Source organism: Topomyia yanbarensis, chromosome 2, assembly GCF_030247195.1.
Source record: "Topomyia yanbarensis strain Yona2022 chromosome 2, ASM3024719v1, whole genome shotgun sequence".
In the NCBI taxonomy this organism is placed as follows: Eukaryota; Metazoa; Arthropoda; class Insecta; order Diptera; family Culicidae; genus Topomyia; species Topomyia yanbarensis.
In genome coordinates, this window is record NC_080671.1 from 373,861,603 (window position 1) to 373,880,451 (window position 18,849).

Here is an 18,849-nt window from a genome sequence, read left to right on the forward strand (position 1 = left end):
CAAACACTTTTTTTCTTTGGTCCGAAAGAAGATCACAAATGGCCCGGTGGCCGAGCTCGGATATACCTTGAGCCGGGGAGCCGATTTTATTTCGACGTCCATCTCACCTTGAGATGAACCGCCGTCAGGGGAAGTCATTTTTGCACGGGCCTATTGCCCAGTGCACGTTATTAAGACAACCAAGAAGGGGAAACGAAAACTAATACTTAGCTTGTGTATGTAACGGTATCCAGACGGCTTACTAAAAGAACACTGCTTCACTTCACTGACCGGCTAACGGTACTCAGAAACAGAAACACAAAAGAAGGGAAAAATAATGAAACCTCAACTAGGCGTAGAGTGTGCCAATAACCTTGAACGCGGATTAACACTATTTGTCGCTATAGAGTGTACGGACCGATGACAAAAGACTTCTATCTCGACTGAGTGCTCGATAACGAATGATTTACAACAGTTCTTGGACACTTTTAGTGACTGGTGCACTTTAAACTCGTTTACAATTAGTATTCACAAGTGCAGTGTAATATATTTTATCATCGCAAGCACAAACCAATTTCATACGACTACTGTATTGGCGATCAGAATCTTGAGTGTGTACTACAAGTGTGTGATCTTGGAGACACTTTGGACTCTGCACTCACTTTCCGACCTCATTTCGACTATATTATTAACAAGGCAAACCGCCAGATGGGATTCATATTTAAAATATCTAATGAATTTAATGACCCTCTCAGCCTCCGCATTGGTACGGTCGATATTGGAATCTAAATCTAACTAATATGGTGTCCGTATCAAGAAACATGGATAGCGAGAATTAAAGTAATTCAAAGAAAATTCGTTCATTATGTACTAAGACGCCTCCGTGGCAGGACGCTAGTAATCTTCCGTCATACGAAGACCGCTGTAGATTATTAGGTTTACACACGCTTGAAACGATAAGAAGAGATGCCCACGCTGTTTTCGTCGCTAAGATTTTTTTGGGAGAGTTAGATACGCCGAAATTATTGGGTCAACTCCACATCTATGCACCGGAACGTGTGCTCCGTGAACGAAGCTTTTTGCTATTGAAACATAGGAACTCCGATCCAATCCGATTTTTTACTTTTGTTTAATTTATTGTATTAGCCTGATTTGTTACAATTTTTTTATTGTTAAGTTATTATTTATTGTTAAGTTCAGTAATGTGTATTCAATTGAAAAGATATGGGGGTTTTATGCCAATTTGAGAAGAGTTAATGTTTCACTCAAATTGGCTTTTCCCGATCCCCCCATATTCATTAACCAACTAGGTCAGATGATTAATAAATAAATAAATTACATTCAGAGTTTATGTTAATACTTTCAATGTTTTGTTACACTGACTGTTCTTCGTTGAAGGGCCGAGCCGGTGCTGATGCTGGTGTTTACTGTCGTGAAATGAGATTAGAGTAATCCCATTCGCTTGGTAGATACTGTAGCGTATTTCAAGCAGAAATCGGCGATTTTGTGTGGCCTTCAATCGGCACTTCAACAGGGAATTTATGATAACAGGATTTATTTTTGCTTTGACAGTCAGCCTGCTCTTAAAGTACCTAGTTCGTCCAATTCGAAGTAGAAAATTAAAAAAAACTTACAAAGGAGCTGAGTGTATTTCATAGAACGTTCGTTTGTTTTGTCAATTTTGACAGCTTTTTTATGGAGTATTGTAGGAGTCACTTAACTTATGCTAAGATAATTTGCCTGTAAAACGAGCACTGTTCGAACAATGTTTCTTTTTTCGAAAAAGGTGTATGTAACACACTTACATCATTCCAAAATATCACTCTTGATTCAACATACAGATGGTCTAACAACGCAGTTTTTATATTTTAGACCTATTCTGAATGAAATTACTCACAAAGTATACAGTAGAAGGTCAGATTTCCACTGTGTACTCTATATCACTGAGTACAAAAAAGAACCATTTCGCACTACTTCGTAACTAAATTGACAAGCATAACCAATGTTGTACTTACCTTCCGCCTCGAAGCACTCATTCAGCACATCGTGAACGATTTCGTCGGACATGTCGATGTTATGTTCGCGCCAAGTTTCTCCATTATCCGATCGGAGAATAACGATCTCGCGTTCTTTGCCCCGAAGAGAAGCAAAGTGCGGTACCTCCATGATGACCGGGCCAAGAAACTTAGCCCCAACCGGTCCTAACTCCAGTACGCGACTAGCCAGCGCCTCACCCTCCATCAGCGGGGGTGGATGCATCGTACGCTGAGGTTTCACATAGCGACAAGTGATCCGCGTCGGTTGAGCAGCTGAACGAGGTGGGACGATAATACGTACTCCACTGTGGCGGCATCCACGCATCGCTCCACCACGAGCGTCCACCAAGAAGGATACCAGGAAGCTGTGGAATTTTGGGAAAAAAATGAAATGATAATTAGTTTACCAGTTCTTCTATCGACCCTTCGGTACTTACTTCTTCCAGTGTAGCTTTCTGCTGGGAGTTAATGTTAGTCCGGCAGCGTGTTAGAATTTTACAATGTTAAACCTTAACCGAGACTTTCTTGGGGTCGGCAGCGATACTTACCCGACATGCGACTGACGTTCGATGTTGATGTTATCAGCGAAATCGGTGACCGAAATACCCGATTGTACCATTGAAGCGTGCTGAGGGCTGATGGAGTCCTCCATGGCGGTTGGCGGAAATTGGTGTGATTCGCTGCTTTGAACCATTCTATTTGAATCATGACGTTCGTCCCGGGTGACGTCAATCGGTAGCGAATCATCACCAAGTGACTTCATCTCATCTACGGTCAAATATCGGTACGGTTGATCGGAGAGTACGGTGTCTTCGCCTGCGAATGAAAGGGTTTCTTTATCACTGTTAGTGAATCGTTTTGGCTGTAATTCAATTACCTCCTTCTTCTTCCGAATCGGACATGAACGTTTCGTGCATGGCTTCCGGAGCGACAACACGGTATTTTTCTTCGGATGGCGTTTGATCCGGTGTAGTCTTTGTATCGGTAACTGATTTCAGCGAGTCGAGTACACTAATGTATCCCAACTTCTGGGCGATCTTAAGTGATGTTTGTCCATTCTGTAAAAGAAATCAGGATTATAAATAATGGTACTATCTAGGGTGACACTTTTATTCACATACATTAGTTACTGCATTAGGATCAGCCTGATTCTCAAGCAAGATATTAACAATATGACAATGTCCCTGCTGTGCAGCTTGATGGAGCGGTGAATACCCGATACTGGTAGCAGCGTTGACGTCTACTCCCTGCTGCAGCAGATAGCGTACCATGTTGGCCTGGCCAAAGTGAGACGCAACATGCAATGGTGTGTATCCGGCCTTCGTAATAGCATGTGTATCACCACCATGCTTGACTAGAACTTGTGCTACGTTGACGCGGTCCTCCTGAGCACAAAGATGCATGGGAGTTAACCCGTTGCGTGCCTGATGATCGGGATTTGCTTTGTTCTCGAGCAGCAGCGCGGACATTTCGTGATGTCCTTCTTGCGAGGCTAGATGTAATGGAGTAAAACCAGCCTTGCTTTCAGCGTTGGCTTGTGCACCGTATTTTAACAATGTGGTAGCGATATTCATTTGATTTTTACGAGCGGCAATATGCAGTGGCGTGTGGCCGTTCTTGGCAGTTGCATGAGGACTGGCGCCTTTCTCCAGTAGCAGCAGAGCAACGTTCTGATGATCGTAATGACTAGCAACATGCAATGGTGTTACACCGTTCTTGCCCTGAGCATCGACCGGCGCATTCTTGGTCAGTAGCAGTTCGGCTACCTTGATGTGCCCGTACTTGGCAGTAAGGTGCAATGGTGTAAAGCCTTTCTTGGTAGCGGCGTCGATTTGAGCACCGTTTTCCAACAGGACACCGGCAACCTGAAACAATAAATTAATTATTGTTGGATAGCTTTATGCTGGGTTGGGGGTTTCAGGATTCAGCAAAATATGACCAGGTTATAACACTATTAGCAGTTCCCTCTAAATTGATGTTTTTGGCACTGGTCGTTTATTAGTACAACTCTAGTCTAATTAAGTTCGCGGTTAGTCATTTTAGTATCATCGATGTTTGGAACATGCTTCTCAGGCAAAACAAAATCGTAAATTAAAATATAACTACCTGTTCTAAGCTTCCTGTCGAGACGATTGAACCAATTTTTATAATAAATGAAGTTTGCTAGAAAATTGTCTGATTATTAAAAACACGAATAATTCGAACAGATAAGCGAATGACGATGGATAGGAACACAATGAAAACAAACATAAGGTGATTTGGTTCACATAAAAGATAACATTTATTCCAACTAGAAATTATAAGCAACAAAAACAACGAATAAGTGACTAGATATGTTTTCTTATAGAAGAGCTACTGCTCACTTAGCCAGCAACTTAGAAAGAACAATCCGGCTAATACATATCCATCCGGCAGCCACGTCCTACCTACATTTAGGCGCCCGTCTAAAACTCTCAGACGATTCCGCCTGAATTTCAGAACGCAGTGCCCTACGCGGCTTCCGAAGATATATTGAAACTCTTCTGCTTGCTTTGTGCGTATTTAATGCAATGTCGAGGATTCTTGTCGAAACTATTCGGCAAGTCGTATCATTTTTGAATAACGAACTAGTTCTTTTGTCTAAAACATCCCATCGAAAAATTCAACATAAACTATATTCTTATAAGCATATACAAAAAATAGCGCCTAGCTCTCTAGATAAAGTACTCCTGGTGTCTGATCCAGAACAACTGCATCAGATAGACCGTGTCTATGTGATCCATCAACTTTTTAGCTACCAGATTCTTTACCTCGTCCTGGCCTTCCTTGGCGGCGATGTGCAACGCGGTGTACATGTCCTTGGTGACGGCGTCCACCTGGGCACCGTGCTGCAGCAGTAGCATCACGATGTCCACGTTGCCGAGTCGGGATGCAATGTGCAGCGGTGTTTGCTGCTCTCGGGCCCTGGCATCCACTTGGGCACCGTTGCGTAGTAGGATGCGAATGATGTCGGTCTGTGGGGTGGAAAGAAGAAGGAATCTTTATAAGCTTTCCGGTAGGGGAATCGATGAAACGGGGACAATGTACTGTTCAGTTCATCTGGTTAGTGTCTGGTGTATTTGAAATTACTCTTACATCGTCAAATGGTTTAAAGGACTGAGCTATCTAACTATGATCAACTCTGGCATTTGTGAAACAACAGGTTGGGGGCGGAGCTTCGCTAGAACGACTAATCGTATGATGAACTTGTAAATTATGCTACTTCGGGGCTAAAACTTGATATTTTCAAACCCCTCCTTCGTACAAAGAACATTTAGAAATAGTTCCATCTCTTTGATTTTATTAGCATTTTCATTTCCCGAAACTTTTTATTAAAGTGATTTGGAGTTTTTTGTTATAAAAATATATTGTTAGCTTGATCTTTCTGTTCTTACAGTTATTGCTTTATATTTGTGCATGTCATATTCTGAAATAGAGGAACTGGGGGCAAGTTTGTCTTCGGGGAGTGTCTGGTGTAAAGTGCTCAAACCGAAAGTTATTTTGTTTATTGATTTTGAAGGCAAGGAAGCAATGGATCTTGTGTGTAATGTTAAGATTTATTTATACCTCCATTGCGCACGAAAAAAATATTTTCAATCTCGCCACACATACGAGCATTCCAAGAGTAGACGTCCAACCATTTCCACGTCGAGGAGCACCGCGGCGAACAGGATAACTATTGATAAAATTGTCTGACACAGGAAATCCAATAAGATTTGTATAGCATGCACTTGTAGTTACTCGAGGAATTAAAAAAAAGAAAGAATTTCTAGTTTCGAAAAATGGCTTCATGAAAACCGAAAAGTCTCATATTTTACTGTAAAATTCTCTCATTTTTCTTCAAAATAATAGTTCATCGACAGGTTACACATATTGTGCATTCTCATAAAAAAAATCAAGTCAATTCATTGATTAGTTTTTGGGTTATCGTGTTCGCCAATTTGAACAACGAGAAAAATGATATTAAAGTCCCAAATCAAATTGCATCACGGAAAAAACGCTGTAGAAAATAACCCATTGGGTATTTCCTCTTGAATATTTGGATACAAGTAGTTTAGAGTGTATTGTTTACACTATATTTTTATAGCTGTCAGTTTTTCGAAAATTGTTGCCGTTTTTGTTTTACAGCGTGGAATGCCTGGCTGTTTACAACAAAATAAGTTCAGTGTGGCCACCGAGATTGCTGGATTCTTGAGGTTCAATACTAGCAATTAAGCGGATAAAAAGAAGTCGATTTTTGCGCACTTCTCCAGACGACCTCTTATGCGTGATCATTTTTTAAAATACCACAGAGCTCCTAAAAGTGTATATCCTGTGCATAATCCTTGTTTAGGTGGTTTTTATCAAGTTATAAAATAAAAAAAGGTTTCATTAAAAGTTGTTGGTTGCCATAAATTGGAGAAAAAACGCAGTGGGTAAGACCAACACTCGTTTTAACTTTCATTTTGCCCATTTTTTTCAATAAAAATGTATGTGAATGTGCGGTAAAGTGCAATTATGGAACCTCCATTTACGAACCAAACCAGGGGATCGTAAATTGAATCAGTTCGTTATTTGGGATTTAGCTCGTAAAAAAGTTTACTTCACATTCTCATTAAAATTCGTTGGTTGGGCAACATTCTTGATAACCCTAACAATATGAGCATTTTTGGAACGGGATTGACAAGTCGATGATGAAAATGGACAATTGGTACCTTTTAGAAATCCAAGATCGTGACTTCCGGTTGATTAATATTCTCGATAACCCTAACAATGTTTTTTTTGGAACGAGCTTGACAAGTAGTTCATGAATTGAAAATCGATTTGATAATGACATAGTGGAAATTGTAAAAGAAGTTCACAACAAACGAACAACAAGTAACAGTCCTATGTTAGTTATTCCAAAATGAATCAGAATTTATGGCACTCTATTCACGAATTTGGAAACATTTCTTTCTGTGCGGTGTCTACAAAATAAATAGCAGAAGAAAAGCGAGTAATCGGAAACTGAGTGAACTGATATCATAGTAGTTTCTCTTGCTTTGGTAAACATTTGGTAGACATTTTGAGAATTTCCGTAAATAATCGTAAATCGACGTGGAATATAAGTTCGGGCGGTGCACCGCTGGCCTAGCGCTCGACGTCGGCGTATGTCAAAAACTACCGGTGGCGGCGGCATGACGCGGCGGTGCACATGTCTAAACGGAAGTTGCCATCTCGGATTTCAAAACGGCTCAAGACATCGATTTCGGTCATAGTCATCATGTCAGGTTGTTGGTCATGAACTTGTCAATCCCATTACTAAAATACCAACATTGTAGAAAATTTTGTTAAACCGGAAGTCGCCATCTTGGATTTCAAAATCGCTTCAGACATCGATTTCTGTCATGCACTCGTCTCTTGTTTCGATTAAACTTAAACGAAGAACGTTGCATGAATTTTTGAATAGCTGAAGTGAGCTGATAGGGTCATCCAGTTCAGTCTCAGTCAGAATGATTATGACGCGTAGCCAAAAATATCTCGTCGATCATAGTCCTTAATCCCTTGACGTTCTGGCAGTAAATCCAGGTTCCTTTCTCGTCTCCTTCGACTTTCTTTGGTGGAAACCCAAATGTTTCTACCGTCCGCTGCAGAGCGCACGAAAACAAACTCCCGAAATAGCAACCCGACGGGCCAAGAAGATGAATGCTGAGCTTTGGTTTTCTTGACGTTCTCTAAACCAATTTTATACGACACGAATGACAAGCGGGTAACATCTTTGCCTTTCGGCACAAGTCGTACTAGATGGATTAGTTCAGGTACACTTAAGCAACGGGGTACAATTTTCTGCACGTCACCGTCCGTGACTATTGGGTTGAGCCCAGAGAGGTACAGCCAAAATTTATAGACATTGGGTACAATAAAGACAACTGAGAGATTGATAAGGCCAACAACATTCGTTCCGTGGTCGGACTAAGCCGAGATAGACGAGTTTTCATCCGTCCGACTACGCTTCAAGAACAATGTAATCAATGACATTTCAAGGTCATCAATGTTTTTTTTCTGGATGCCAAAATTAAAATTTAAAAGTCAAAACATGTAGCTACGAATCAAAAATAAAAATTAAAAATCTGTTCCGTAGATACTTTGCCATTTATTCCTCATTTTTCCGTCCTTGTTCTAATAACAGTTAAAAAAATATTCAGTTCCGCGTCCAATGAAGTTTTTGCTACCCATACTACCCAGCGTTCAAATCTAATACATGCTCAAAAAAGGTAACTTGAACCTTAAAGCACAGGTGCATGGTAATGCTGATTTTATTTTTGGATCGGAGTTCGTTCTAAACTAACATTTTTGTATGACTCTTGTTAATATAAGAGCGAGCCTAGAGCGACTCGTTTCTAAAACCGAAGTCAGCATTAGTTTGGCGGAGAGCGAGTAAAGGCGCTTTAACCTAGGCTTAATGAGCCAGGGCAAGGTATAAATACCTCTGTCCCATCCCAAAGGACCAAAGGAGTGACATTTATCTTCTTAGCAAAGTCACTCCCAACGTTTCATCCTAACCCCCTATAAACTGAAACGGTCGGTACGGTTGTCCTCATTTCTTCCTCATCCAAGTTTCAAAACGATTCGTTGGTTGAATTATTCATTAAATGAATAATTCAATTACCGAATAATATTGAAATATCTTCAAACCCAACTCTGCACAGTAGGCCTGGCCGTTTTAATATTTGCGACATATTATAATATGCTTCAAATATTACTGCTGACAAGAAAAACACTAAAGAATAACTGCAGTGTTTTCCAGGATGCTTTTCAATACTGGCTGTGTAAGGGTTAGAATCAGTGTTGCCACAATTAAATTTGTACTGGGAGTTGAAAAATCCTTTGTATCTGTACTCTTCTATAGAAAAATCTGTACCGGATTCTGTACCCAAATAATGACAAGGTTGTTTAAAAAAATCATTTTTCTTATAGATATTTTTCGTTTGGGGAAATCAAACCAGACATTCTGACTCGTTTGTTTTATTTGTTGGAATTCCGCAAGAACCCAGTTAGAATTCCGGATGAGTTTGATTGGGTAATGTCAATATCAGCTCCAGCTCAAATTCTCGCTGGCACCCTGTTTGCAACCAAAGCTGGCCAACTCTGGCAGCGAGAAGTTGAGATGGGGCTGGTAATATCAATAGGATGCGAGGAACCTGCTTGCAGGAATTCAATTTAAGCAGGTCAGAGTAAATGTATGCACTCTGAGAAGATTTGCTCGGCTTTCACTTAGACATCATCCCTTTGATTTGCTGGAAGCAGGTTTCTCGCCTCTCGCATTTCAATGTCATGTAAAAAATCTGTACCAATTTGTACTTTTTTACAAAAATCTGTAATTTGTACCGTACAGAATCTGTACCAAAAATGCTTCAAAAATCTGTACCTTTTCAGATAAATCTGTACTTGTGGCATCACTGGTTAGAATAGAATAGAAATAGAGAATATTCAGTTCCGCGTCCAATGATCCATTAATAATAAAAAAACCGGTCGAGACATGACGGAGATATAAATTTTTCCCAAGTATATAAAATTTAAGCATTTTTGAGGTTTTTTTTGAAAAACTTATGCCAAATACAAATTATACATATTCATATATACATTTGCTTATACTCTGCAGTGAATATCTCGTAAAAAATATCTGACGTTCAAATTTACAGTTCGTCCAATCATGTATTAAATGTGTAGATCAAATAAAGGTTACTAAAATATAAGAAGCGCAATTTTCGAAAATTTTTGAAACTTTTTTCTGCACTTTGGTAGCTTGAATAATTTTTCGGATACATCAACACATTTTGAATTGATCAATGGTATTTTTAAAAGGTATTAATATTGGTACTGATCTAATAATTTTCTCACGAGATATTGATCAATATCTCGGTGCAATCGTGCCTTTCTCATTTCTCTAAACTATGGCTCGGTGGTTGGTTATTTTCAACATAATTGTGGAAATGTCTATTACATTCTTAGTAAACTTTGGACCTATACACAATGGCTCGCCAGTCACGAACTTGATGAGCTACGTGTCGACGGTGAAACACTTGAAATAATAAAAATCATACTTAATTAGCCTAATCAGCATTAGTTCAATGTTATCTTCTTGCTAACTCATTTTGTCAAGCGGGGTGGGTGTGTGAGGAGGGCGAAAATCACACGAACGAACGACTTCGAGCTTAATTTGGTATGCTTTGTGATATAGTAGTGGTTTGAAGATGATGGGATTAAGGTGGGGGGTATCAGGGCTGGATGGGGTGGTGGTATGAGGGGTGATTTAAAGGGGTTTTAAAAGGGGGGGGGGGGTGAACAGTAGAGGGGGGGTAATCTCTCCGTATACCCCTAACTACGCCCTGTTAAAATCCAGACACCTTATACCAGCCAAAAAAATTGGCCGGGATTAGGTTGACGATTTTCAGAGTGATTGCATAACTTTTCTATATGAGAAAGGCAAAAATGTGCCAAAATTCAAAAAAATTAATTTTCGTCGAATTTTTTTTCGAGTTTGCATCAAATCTCGACGTTTCATGCACCTTAAAGACATTTTTCTTAAAAAATAAAAATTCTATTTTTTATTTTGCCTATCGTTTATATAGCAAATTTATGTGTGGCCGCACTCTTAAACCCGTAACTCCGGAACCTGAATTCCATTTGATACTAAGTTTGGGCAAATCGGTCCAGTCATCTCTGAGCAAAATGAGTGACATTTTTGCACACATACATACACACATACACACACATACAGACTTTTTCCGATCTCGACGAACTGAGTCGAATGGGATATGACAATCGGCCCTCCGGGCTGGGATTTGGTTGACGATTTTCAGAGTGATTACTTAACCTTTCTATATGAGAAAGGATAAAAGCAAAAAAATGTTTTACGAAAAAATCCGAAAACGTTTCTATGGAAAATATTGTTTTCATGCTTAGCGACCTAATGTTAACCTAGAAAATACTACTTCTCGCCACTTAATTCTTGTTGTTAACTAGTGCTAGCTGCTAGCGGTTATGCCATTTTTCTGTGTACCCTCTGTACCGCTACATAAGGGTAACGAAAGCTACATAAACTAAAGACATATAATAATAATTATAAATAATATCCAGAATATCTACTTCTTCTAACCTTTCTGTCATGTTTGAGTGAAATAACACATAAAATGTCCGGACTTGGCACGAGATGTAATGTAATCGATAAATACTGCAAAAGAACAAACAGAAAAAACAGAAATTCACAAATATATTTCAATAAGACAGGTGAAATTTTAGAGCCAATATACTCACACGAAAACAAGGTTGTGAAGCGGAAAAACTACAGGGTTGATTCAAATGTCTGAAGCAGTTCAGTTTTGAGTGTCGAATTTTCTAGGTTATATGACCGCGCTCCGGTTGCCCGCATTTCAGAAAGCACGCAGCGTTAAAGCTATCCAATAGTAAGTAAACCGTCGTTTTCACATTGGAAGTGAAGTGGGACAAGCAGGCGCTGTAATTATCACTCGCTCACGCGATAGGCAGCTTATCTGGTGTTCAACTTTTCCGGGATAAGATGAGTCGCAAAATTTTCCGTCTCCACAAATAGCGCAGGAATGTTTTGTCCGATAAAATTTTTCAGATATTTTCCTTCTCATCGGAGGAGGTGCTAAAATTTTATTTCTGTTGAAATTAATAAAAGTGCCAAAATATAGACTTCAATAATTATTCGTCAAAAGGACGAAAGTGTTTTTATTAGCTCATTAGTCTGCTGCAGAGTGAAATTTCATGAAAAATATGCGTTAATGTAAATTTTCACCCTTCGTAGAAGTAATTTCAATTGTTTTCTGCTTTGAAATTATAGTAAATTAAGAGAAACCATCAAAATAAAAGTTTGTTTACAAATATTATTCGCCCTTTTGCAAATTTAATATGGACTTCATTTCAACGAAAACCGCCGGAAAAGTACGTTAGACTTGTTTTGTTGTGTTTTGGAATAGTACCAGCAAGGCAGCGAGCGCAAAAAGGATATCATGATAAACTCATTCGCCCATTCTCCGGCGGTTTTATTTATCCGGAGAAATAATGTGTTGTATTTATCCGAAGAAGTTGTGTGAGTGTCATTAGGGCCCCTTACACGAGGCACTCGTAATCTCATTACTGAGCAGTAGTGTCACTTTTAATGATCGTGTAAGGCGAGTAATGACGGAATTTCCATACAATTCTAGTAATGACATTACTTAGTAATGACACTATTATTGTGCGTGTAAGGGGGCCTATTAACTTTTCCTGTGAAAATTTGAGTTATATATAAATTGTCGGAGTGGTAAATTATCCTGACTTATTTACTCATATGAGTGATAAATGCAATGCCTGGAAGTGACTATTTGTGGTGTACATTGGAGTGCTAAATTGAACGGTGCAGAAGCTAAAAAAAATTCTGCATCAAAGACATTAGTGAAGCAAGCATGCGCTTTGTTCGTTATCCAATGCACAAACAGTATAAAGAAACAAATCTCGACAAACACAGGATTAGGGCGTACAAGCCAACTGTAAAAATTCACTTTGAGTGGAAATTTCAGACAAATTGTTGGTCGCCAATCACAGATGTAGGTAGAAAATAAAAGAGAAAAAAATTCGCTTTGATGAAATGCTGTGAACTGTGTTCGGCCAGTAACGGTTTGTCCGGAAATTTTCTTTCAAAGATAAGTTTGACAGTTGGCTTTTAAGCTGTAAACATTTGTTTGCCGAGAAATGTACTCGAACTACGGGATAACAACATTACGATTACCTTTTAAAAAACTCGAGTGACGTATGAAAATTAACCCACAGTAAAAACTGTGTTTTGATTATATTTAGAAGTTTTGTCCAGATAAAAAAACTACATTACAAAGAACAACAAACAACACGACTTCTAATACAGTAATATCAGAACTAAGTTACCCGTGTATATAGACAATGATATGGCGGATGTTCGTATACACGACCTTGCACTGCGCACTAAGAAAAATTGTTTCAAACGAATTATGTCGCAATACGGCAAGTGCAATCTGTATTCAATGACACTTAGAGTAATTGTTTCACTGGTATTCCCACCGGCGTTCGTGTTCTGATAATGCGAGTGCTAAACCTATTGCTTAACTAAGTACTCGACAATCGAATGCAAATCTCCATTGAGTGGAGTAATCTATAAGCAAACAACGCAGACCACAAACCCCAGGCCGTTTCCTATATGCCAGTTCTGTAACTAGACGATCAACTACGAGGAAACATCAACCAATAGTGAAGAGTGACTGTTAACAGCAAGAAAGCAGTACCGATGACGGCATGGACGTGAACGATAACGCGATAGAAGGCAGACCAAATGACCCCCAAGCTACGGTAGATAATGCAACTAATGTTTCTCCGCCAATGAAGAGGATCTCAACACGTATCAGCAAAATGCGTGAGCAAGATCCGGCAGTGTTTTTATTTTTACTTATTGAAAAATAGCAAAAAGATCCATGTCTCGGTTATGCTAACTCATTGAGCTGTGTCAAATAAACCTATTAAGAACAATGTTTTCTTAGCAATTAGTCTGTGCACGTAGTCGACGACTAATTCGACATAAATGACTTTTAGTGTGTTTTACACACTTTTATGATAGCAAATTGATTATTCTTGTATTTGCGAGGGATTGGCAACTGACAAATATAGCTTATGTGACCAATGGAGAAGACAATCGGCATAGACTTTTCTACGGCTCATGTACGTACACGTCACATGACACAAATACTACATCACTAGATGGTGAAAAAATAATAAACAACGACGGCAAAAGAAAATGGGATTGTTTTCAACCAAGAAACTGCATTAGTTTTCGGGAGACGGGTGGACAAGAACTCAATTGTATTGTATTGTATTGTATTGTATATGGGACCCTTTTTCTGTGGCCGGGGCACGATACCACACTGTTGTTGTTCATTAGATAAGCAACAAAGCTTAGGTTGAATTAATTGTTTGCTTTACTGACAGCTACAGCGGAGCGATTTCTAGCTGCTTCTCTATACTAGATGAGAAGATGTTCTCCAATCTGCTAGTACAATAAGAAATTAGTGTTTTTAAAAATAATATCAATCGTAGCATTGATTGTAGAGATGTCGTGCTCATTGTGCTGTGTGATTAGAGAAGTCTCAGAGAAATGGTCATAGTTGCGTCCATTTTCATTATTTTCATCTATTTTTTACAAATCCATGAAAACAAGTTCTATTAGATGCTTCTAAGCTGGTTTATGTGAAACGTTTTCTGCACACTTAACAATTTATAACGCTTGAAGCATAAACAAAAACAATTATCTCTAATAGACTCAACAAACATTATTTTTTCGAAAGGGCAGATAAGATTTGTAAACAAACTTTTGTTTTGCTGATTTATGTTGATTTACTATAACTTCAACGCAAAATACATTTGAAGTTGCTTCTACAAAGGGTTATAGAAATAGCGGAATAGTAAGCGAAACAAGTTTGTTTATAAAAATCTCGTTATCCATTTTGAGGAATAAATATAAAAATATTCATTCAAATTAAAATAAAATAAATCGTTGTTGAATATTTAAGTGACAGAATATTTGGGATTTGAACCAACATCTCACCAGGCTCCAAGTCTTCCGACAGAAACCTTCCCGCCATCTTCAATCGTTTCTACCTGTCTTTGGTTTAGCTAGGGTTACCAAATGGGTTGAGAGCAAATAACGGACATGTTGAATCTCAACTGAGATAAATTTGAATGATGTTGTACCAGACCTAGATGCACTGATCGTCATAACAGTGACAAAACATGCTTTTTACTTGAAACTGTTATGTTTTGTTGTTCATGGCACTCATTGACTCATATGAAGATGGTATACTAGCGCCACTATCAAATCAGTGGTACATATATGTAACAAACACTTTCTGCACAAATTCTTTCAGAGCTGGGCTGTTGCATGATTCGGAATTTTTCGTGAAAATGCATGGATTTTTACGATCTTAAGCGATTGATCGCAAAAATACCATGTGTTCTGGTGAAGCTATTAGCGAATTTATATTTGTTTGGAGTCGTTCCGAGAACCCCATGTCGGAGCATCTCTACTGGCGCGCGTACTGTACTATCTGAAGTATAAAAGAAACAATATACCCCATCATACAGCATCATCCAAATGCTAATGATGTGACACCATGGACGCGTCAGAGAATCTTGATTGACACCCTTCGACGTAAGTCTAATCATACCAACCCGTAACGCGGGTGACTTCGTGTAAACTGTCAATTACTATAACTTAATTTAATACATGTAATAAATTATACAAAGTTGCTCTTGTATGATTAGTTTTCGATAAAAAATAGAAATTGTAGTTAGGTACGACGGACAAGTTACATACCTTTTTATTTATCAAAAACAACCGAATAGAAAATTTTCTCAAATTTTCAAAAAGACCCGAACAATAGGTCGAAATTCGCAATGCTTCGAAGTGCGGTTCGTTTACCAAGAGCAGTGGAAAGATGAAATTTTAAAATCGGTTATCTCGAAATGTCGTTTTTCCAAAAATAACTTTTCCTTGATCACAATTGCCGAAAAAATATTCAACCGATTTTCTTTGTTTTTTTCTCAAGGGTTCATAAATATTTTTTCTCGTACCTTAACGATTCCTTTTTTATGCATATTTTTTTGTTTCATGTATAAGAATTTTTGAATACAATTTTTAGAGCTTAAAACATCCCGTATGTAGGATAAAAATACAACTAATCGTTAAGGTACGAGGTATTCTCCTATATCCATGGAATTTTTTTGTCTTTGGTATTTTACTGGATCTGTTGGACTTCTATCGTGATCACTGCGAGCCTCTTAAATATAAAAAGGCAAAAGTTATAACTCCGCCAATTGTCAATATATTTTTATAAACTAATGCTTGTTTTAACTGAAAAATGCACTATTAAAATATTATAACATTGATGTAATAAAATCATAGCTTTATGTCTTTACATAAATTCAAACTTTCTTCAAATTTTTCTCGCAAAAAGGTTTGTAACCCCTTAAGTTTTTTGTTTTCCCATGAGTTAGACGCCGAGTCGTCTTTCTTTCCGGTTAAGAAGATTTATAAGTTTTTCAGAACATTTCAAATTCGACGTTCAATAATAGTAAATAAAAAATGTGAATACTTGCTAATAATGCTACTTCAGGTTCGCGTGATACTACCATGTTTAGATGAGCTTATGATCCAACTCGGGAGCTTAAAAATCAAAATCATCGGGATCTTTCGTAGATTCTACATATTAACGAGTCAGGTTCAGATTTAATTCCTTAAATTTTAATTTTTCGGGTTTTAAATTTTCAAATTCTCGGGTTCTGGTCGGGTTTGGGTTTAACAAAATTTTTAGACTCTGGTTCGGATTTTTTAATTTTAAAATTGTCGGGCTCGGGTCGGGTTCGGGTTTTACAAAAATTTATAATTTTGGGTTCACGTCGGGTGCGTGTTTTTCAATTTTCGAGCTATCGGTTCGAAAACAATTGAAAAGCGACCATCACTAGTCCATAACGATTCAATATATAATACCAGATTTGAACTGAACAGTTGCTTACGTCCACATCGTTTATTTGAAAATGATAACAACATACCTGATTAGCCCTGGCGGCCAGATGTAACGGCGTTTCGCCACGAACCGTCGGTACATCCGGACTAGCATCGTGCTGCAGCAAATAGATGACAATGTTCATACAGCCCATGAAGGACGCTACATGCAGCGGCGTCAAACCACTTTCCGTAGTTGCGCTGATGCTGGCTCCGTGCTTCAGCAGTAGCTCGACGACCTTGATGCGGTTCTTCTTGCACGCAATATGCAGCGGAGTGAAGCCGTTCAATGCCCGTGCGTTGGCGTCGGCGTTGCGGTCCAGCAGAAGCTTCGCAACACGGACATGTCCGCAGTGGGCTGCCACATGCAGTGCCGTCAAGTAATCGACAGTCACTTCGTCGACCGGTGCACGGTGATACAGTAGAATGCGAGCCGCGTCTACGTGTTCACCTTGGGCAGCCATATGTAGCGGAGCGAGCCCGTTCTTCGTTTTAGCGCTGATTGGAGCTCCCCGCTCTAGCAACATATCAACGACTTGTTCGTGACCGGAGCGTGCGGCACAGTGCAGTGGAGTTAGACCATCACGGGTCTTGCTTTCAATGTTAGCCCCCTTCTCAAGTAGTAGGGCAACCATATTGGTCTTGCCCCACTTGGCAGCTACATGCAGCGGACTTATATTGTGCTTGGCAGCATAGTTGACATCTGCACCCTTCTGGATCAACAGATTAGCCATAGCTTCGTTCCCGTAATGAGAGGCAATATGTAGCGGCGTAAAGCCGGACTTGGATGTAACGTCCGGGTTATGGTCATTCTGAAATAGAAAGTAAACATGGAATATTAATTGTCTCATAAACTTTCAGAATCTACTAAACTACCGACCTCTAGCAGGAGCGTAGCTGCTTTAACATCATCCTTTTTAGCAGCAATATGCAGAGCCGGCAAACGAACCTTCCCACGGGTGTCACTTTCTAGTAAAACCGCAACCACCTTATCATGACCCTGCTGCATCGCAACGGCCAGAGGCGTAAATCCGTCCTCGGTAGCCAGACTCTGGTTGGCTCCGTTGGAGAGTAGCAGTCTTACTACCGAATCATGATTTTCCTGCGCTGCCATGTACAGCGGCGTGAAGCCATTCTGCGATTGTACGTTAACGGAAGCATTGCTCTGGATCAACAGTTTAACTACTTCCTCCTGACCGGCTAGCGAAGCGATGTGCAGTGCGGTATTACCTTTTTTGGTAGCCGCATCCACGATCGCACCCCGAGCCAACAGCTCCGAAACCACGGACACGTGGCCATCCTTCGATGCGAGGTGTAGCGCGTTCAAGCCATTCTGAAAAGATAAACAACGAGTGTATAAGTGCGAGAAATCGGGTCACTAAAGGCGTGTGCCAAACTGGAAAGTATAAATCAATTTCCCTCCACGCTCGTCTTGTCGTCTTGTTCGGTAACAATTCGGTTTCATTCAGTTCGAGTTGATTGACGCCGCACACAAAAGTGGCTTTCACTTTCGTTTTCGAACAAACCATAACCTAACTCTTTGTAAACTGCCGTAAACTCGCCGTACGGAAACCGGCTGTGGCTTCGGGCTTTCGAACAAGACAGCGGTGCGCAGGTCGCTACCGAATCGTATCCGTACTCGATGGAGACATGCGCATTTCAGTGCTCACAACGAAGCATGAATCGTTTAGATCTGTCAGACGAACGGCTATTTATTATTCAGAAGTAATTAGCGTGATCTATGGAGGTTCGTTGACGTTTGACAAACAGACTAGGTCTGCAGGTTAATATTTGTGCAGCTGGTGAAATCTTTCATCATCCAAGCATTCATCTCGTAATAGATGTGCACTTTATATCAGGCCAAAGACACCGTGTCCTGGTAATACAATGACCTGGCGTCTGTATGTCCACACAAACTATGCAACGTAGAACTATCGAAACGGAGGTGGGATGAGGTGAAATTATCGTCAGGAACCGTGGCGTCAGGGTGGTGACGTCATTTGTATGTGACGGAGAGACGGGACTACAGTCGCCAATGTTGTAGGTACAGCATATAACACAAAGTTGTATAGATACCGAACAAATATTTGTTGGGCAAATATTTTTTTACTTACCGCGTTGCTAGTATTGATGTCAATATTATTTTTAAGATGCTCTAAAACTTTTTCTAGATTGCCTGCTCTAGCTGCGCGTAGAAACGAGGTGTTTCCGTCAGACTGCAATGGAAGGGAGAAAAAAATGGAAATCGATTAGTTTTCCAGTTATATA

The 18,849-nt window shown here is 39.5% G+C and overlaps 2 protein-coding genes across 2 annotated transcripts in view; one reads left to right on the forward strand and one right to left on the reverse strand.

Annotated features, from left to right (window-relative positions):
• Nucleotides 1–18,849, forward strand: part of LOC131684588 (gustatory receptor for bitter taste 66a) — a 213,782-nt gene that overhangs the window by 155,732 nt on the left and 39,201 nt on the right. The window lies entirely within an intron of this gene.
• Nucleotides 1–18,849, reverse strand: part of LOC131684585 (ankyrin-3-like) — a 182,751-nt gene that overhangs the window by 21,552 nt on the left and 142,350 nt on the right. The window contains exons 4-12 of the mRNA XM_058967589.1: nucleotides 18,696–18,797; nucleotides 17,462–17,914; nucleotides 16,629–17,393; nucleotides 4,805–5,008; nucleotides 3,137–3,880; nucleotides 2,893–3,073; nucleotides 2,564–2,831; nucleotides 2,453–2,470; nucleotides 1,995–2,380 (exon numbers count right to left, since the gene is read on the reverse strand). Of these exons, the coding sequence (XP_058823572.1) occupies nucleotides 1,995–2,380; nucleotides 2,453–2,470; nucleotides 2,564–2,831; nucleotides 2,893–3,073; nucleotides 3,137–3,880; nucleotides 4,805–5,008; nucleotides 16,629–17,393; nucleotides 17,462–17,914; nucleotides 18,696–18,797 (3,121 nt within the window). The remainder of the gene's footprint in view (nucleotides 1–1,994; nucleotides 2,381–2,452; nucleotides 2,471–2,563; nucleotides 2,832–2,892; nucleotides 3,074–3,136; nucleotides 3,881–4,804; nucleotides 5,009–16,628; nucleotides 17,394–17,461; nucleotides 17,915–18,695; nucleotides 18,798–18,849) is intronic.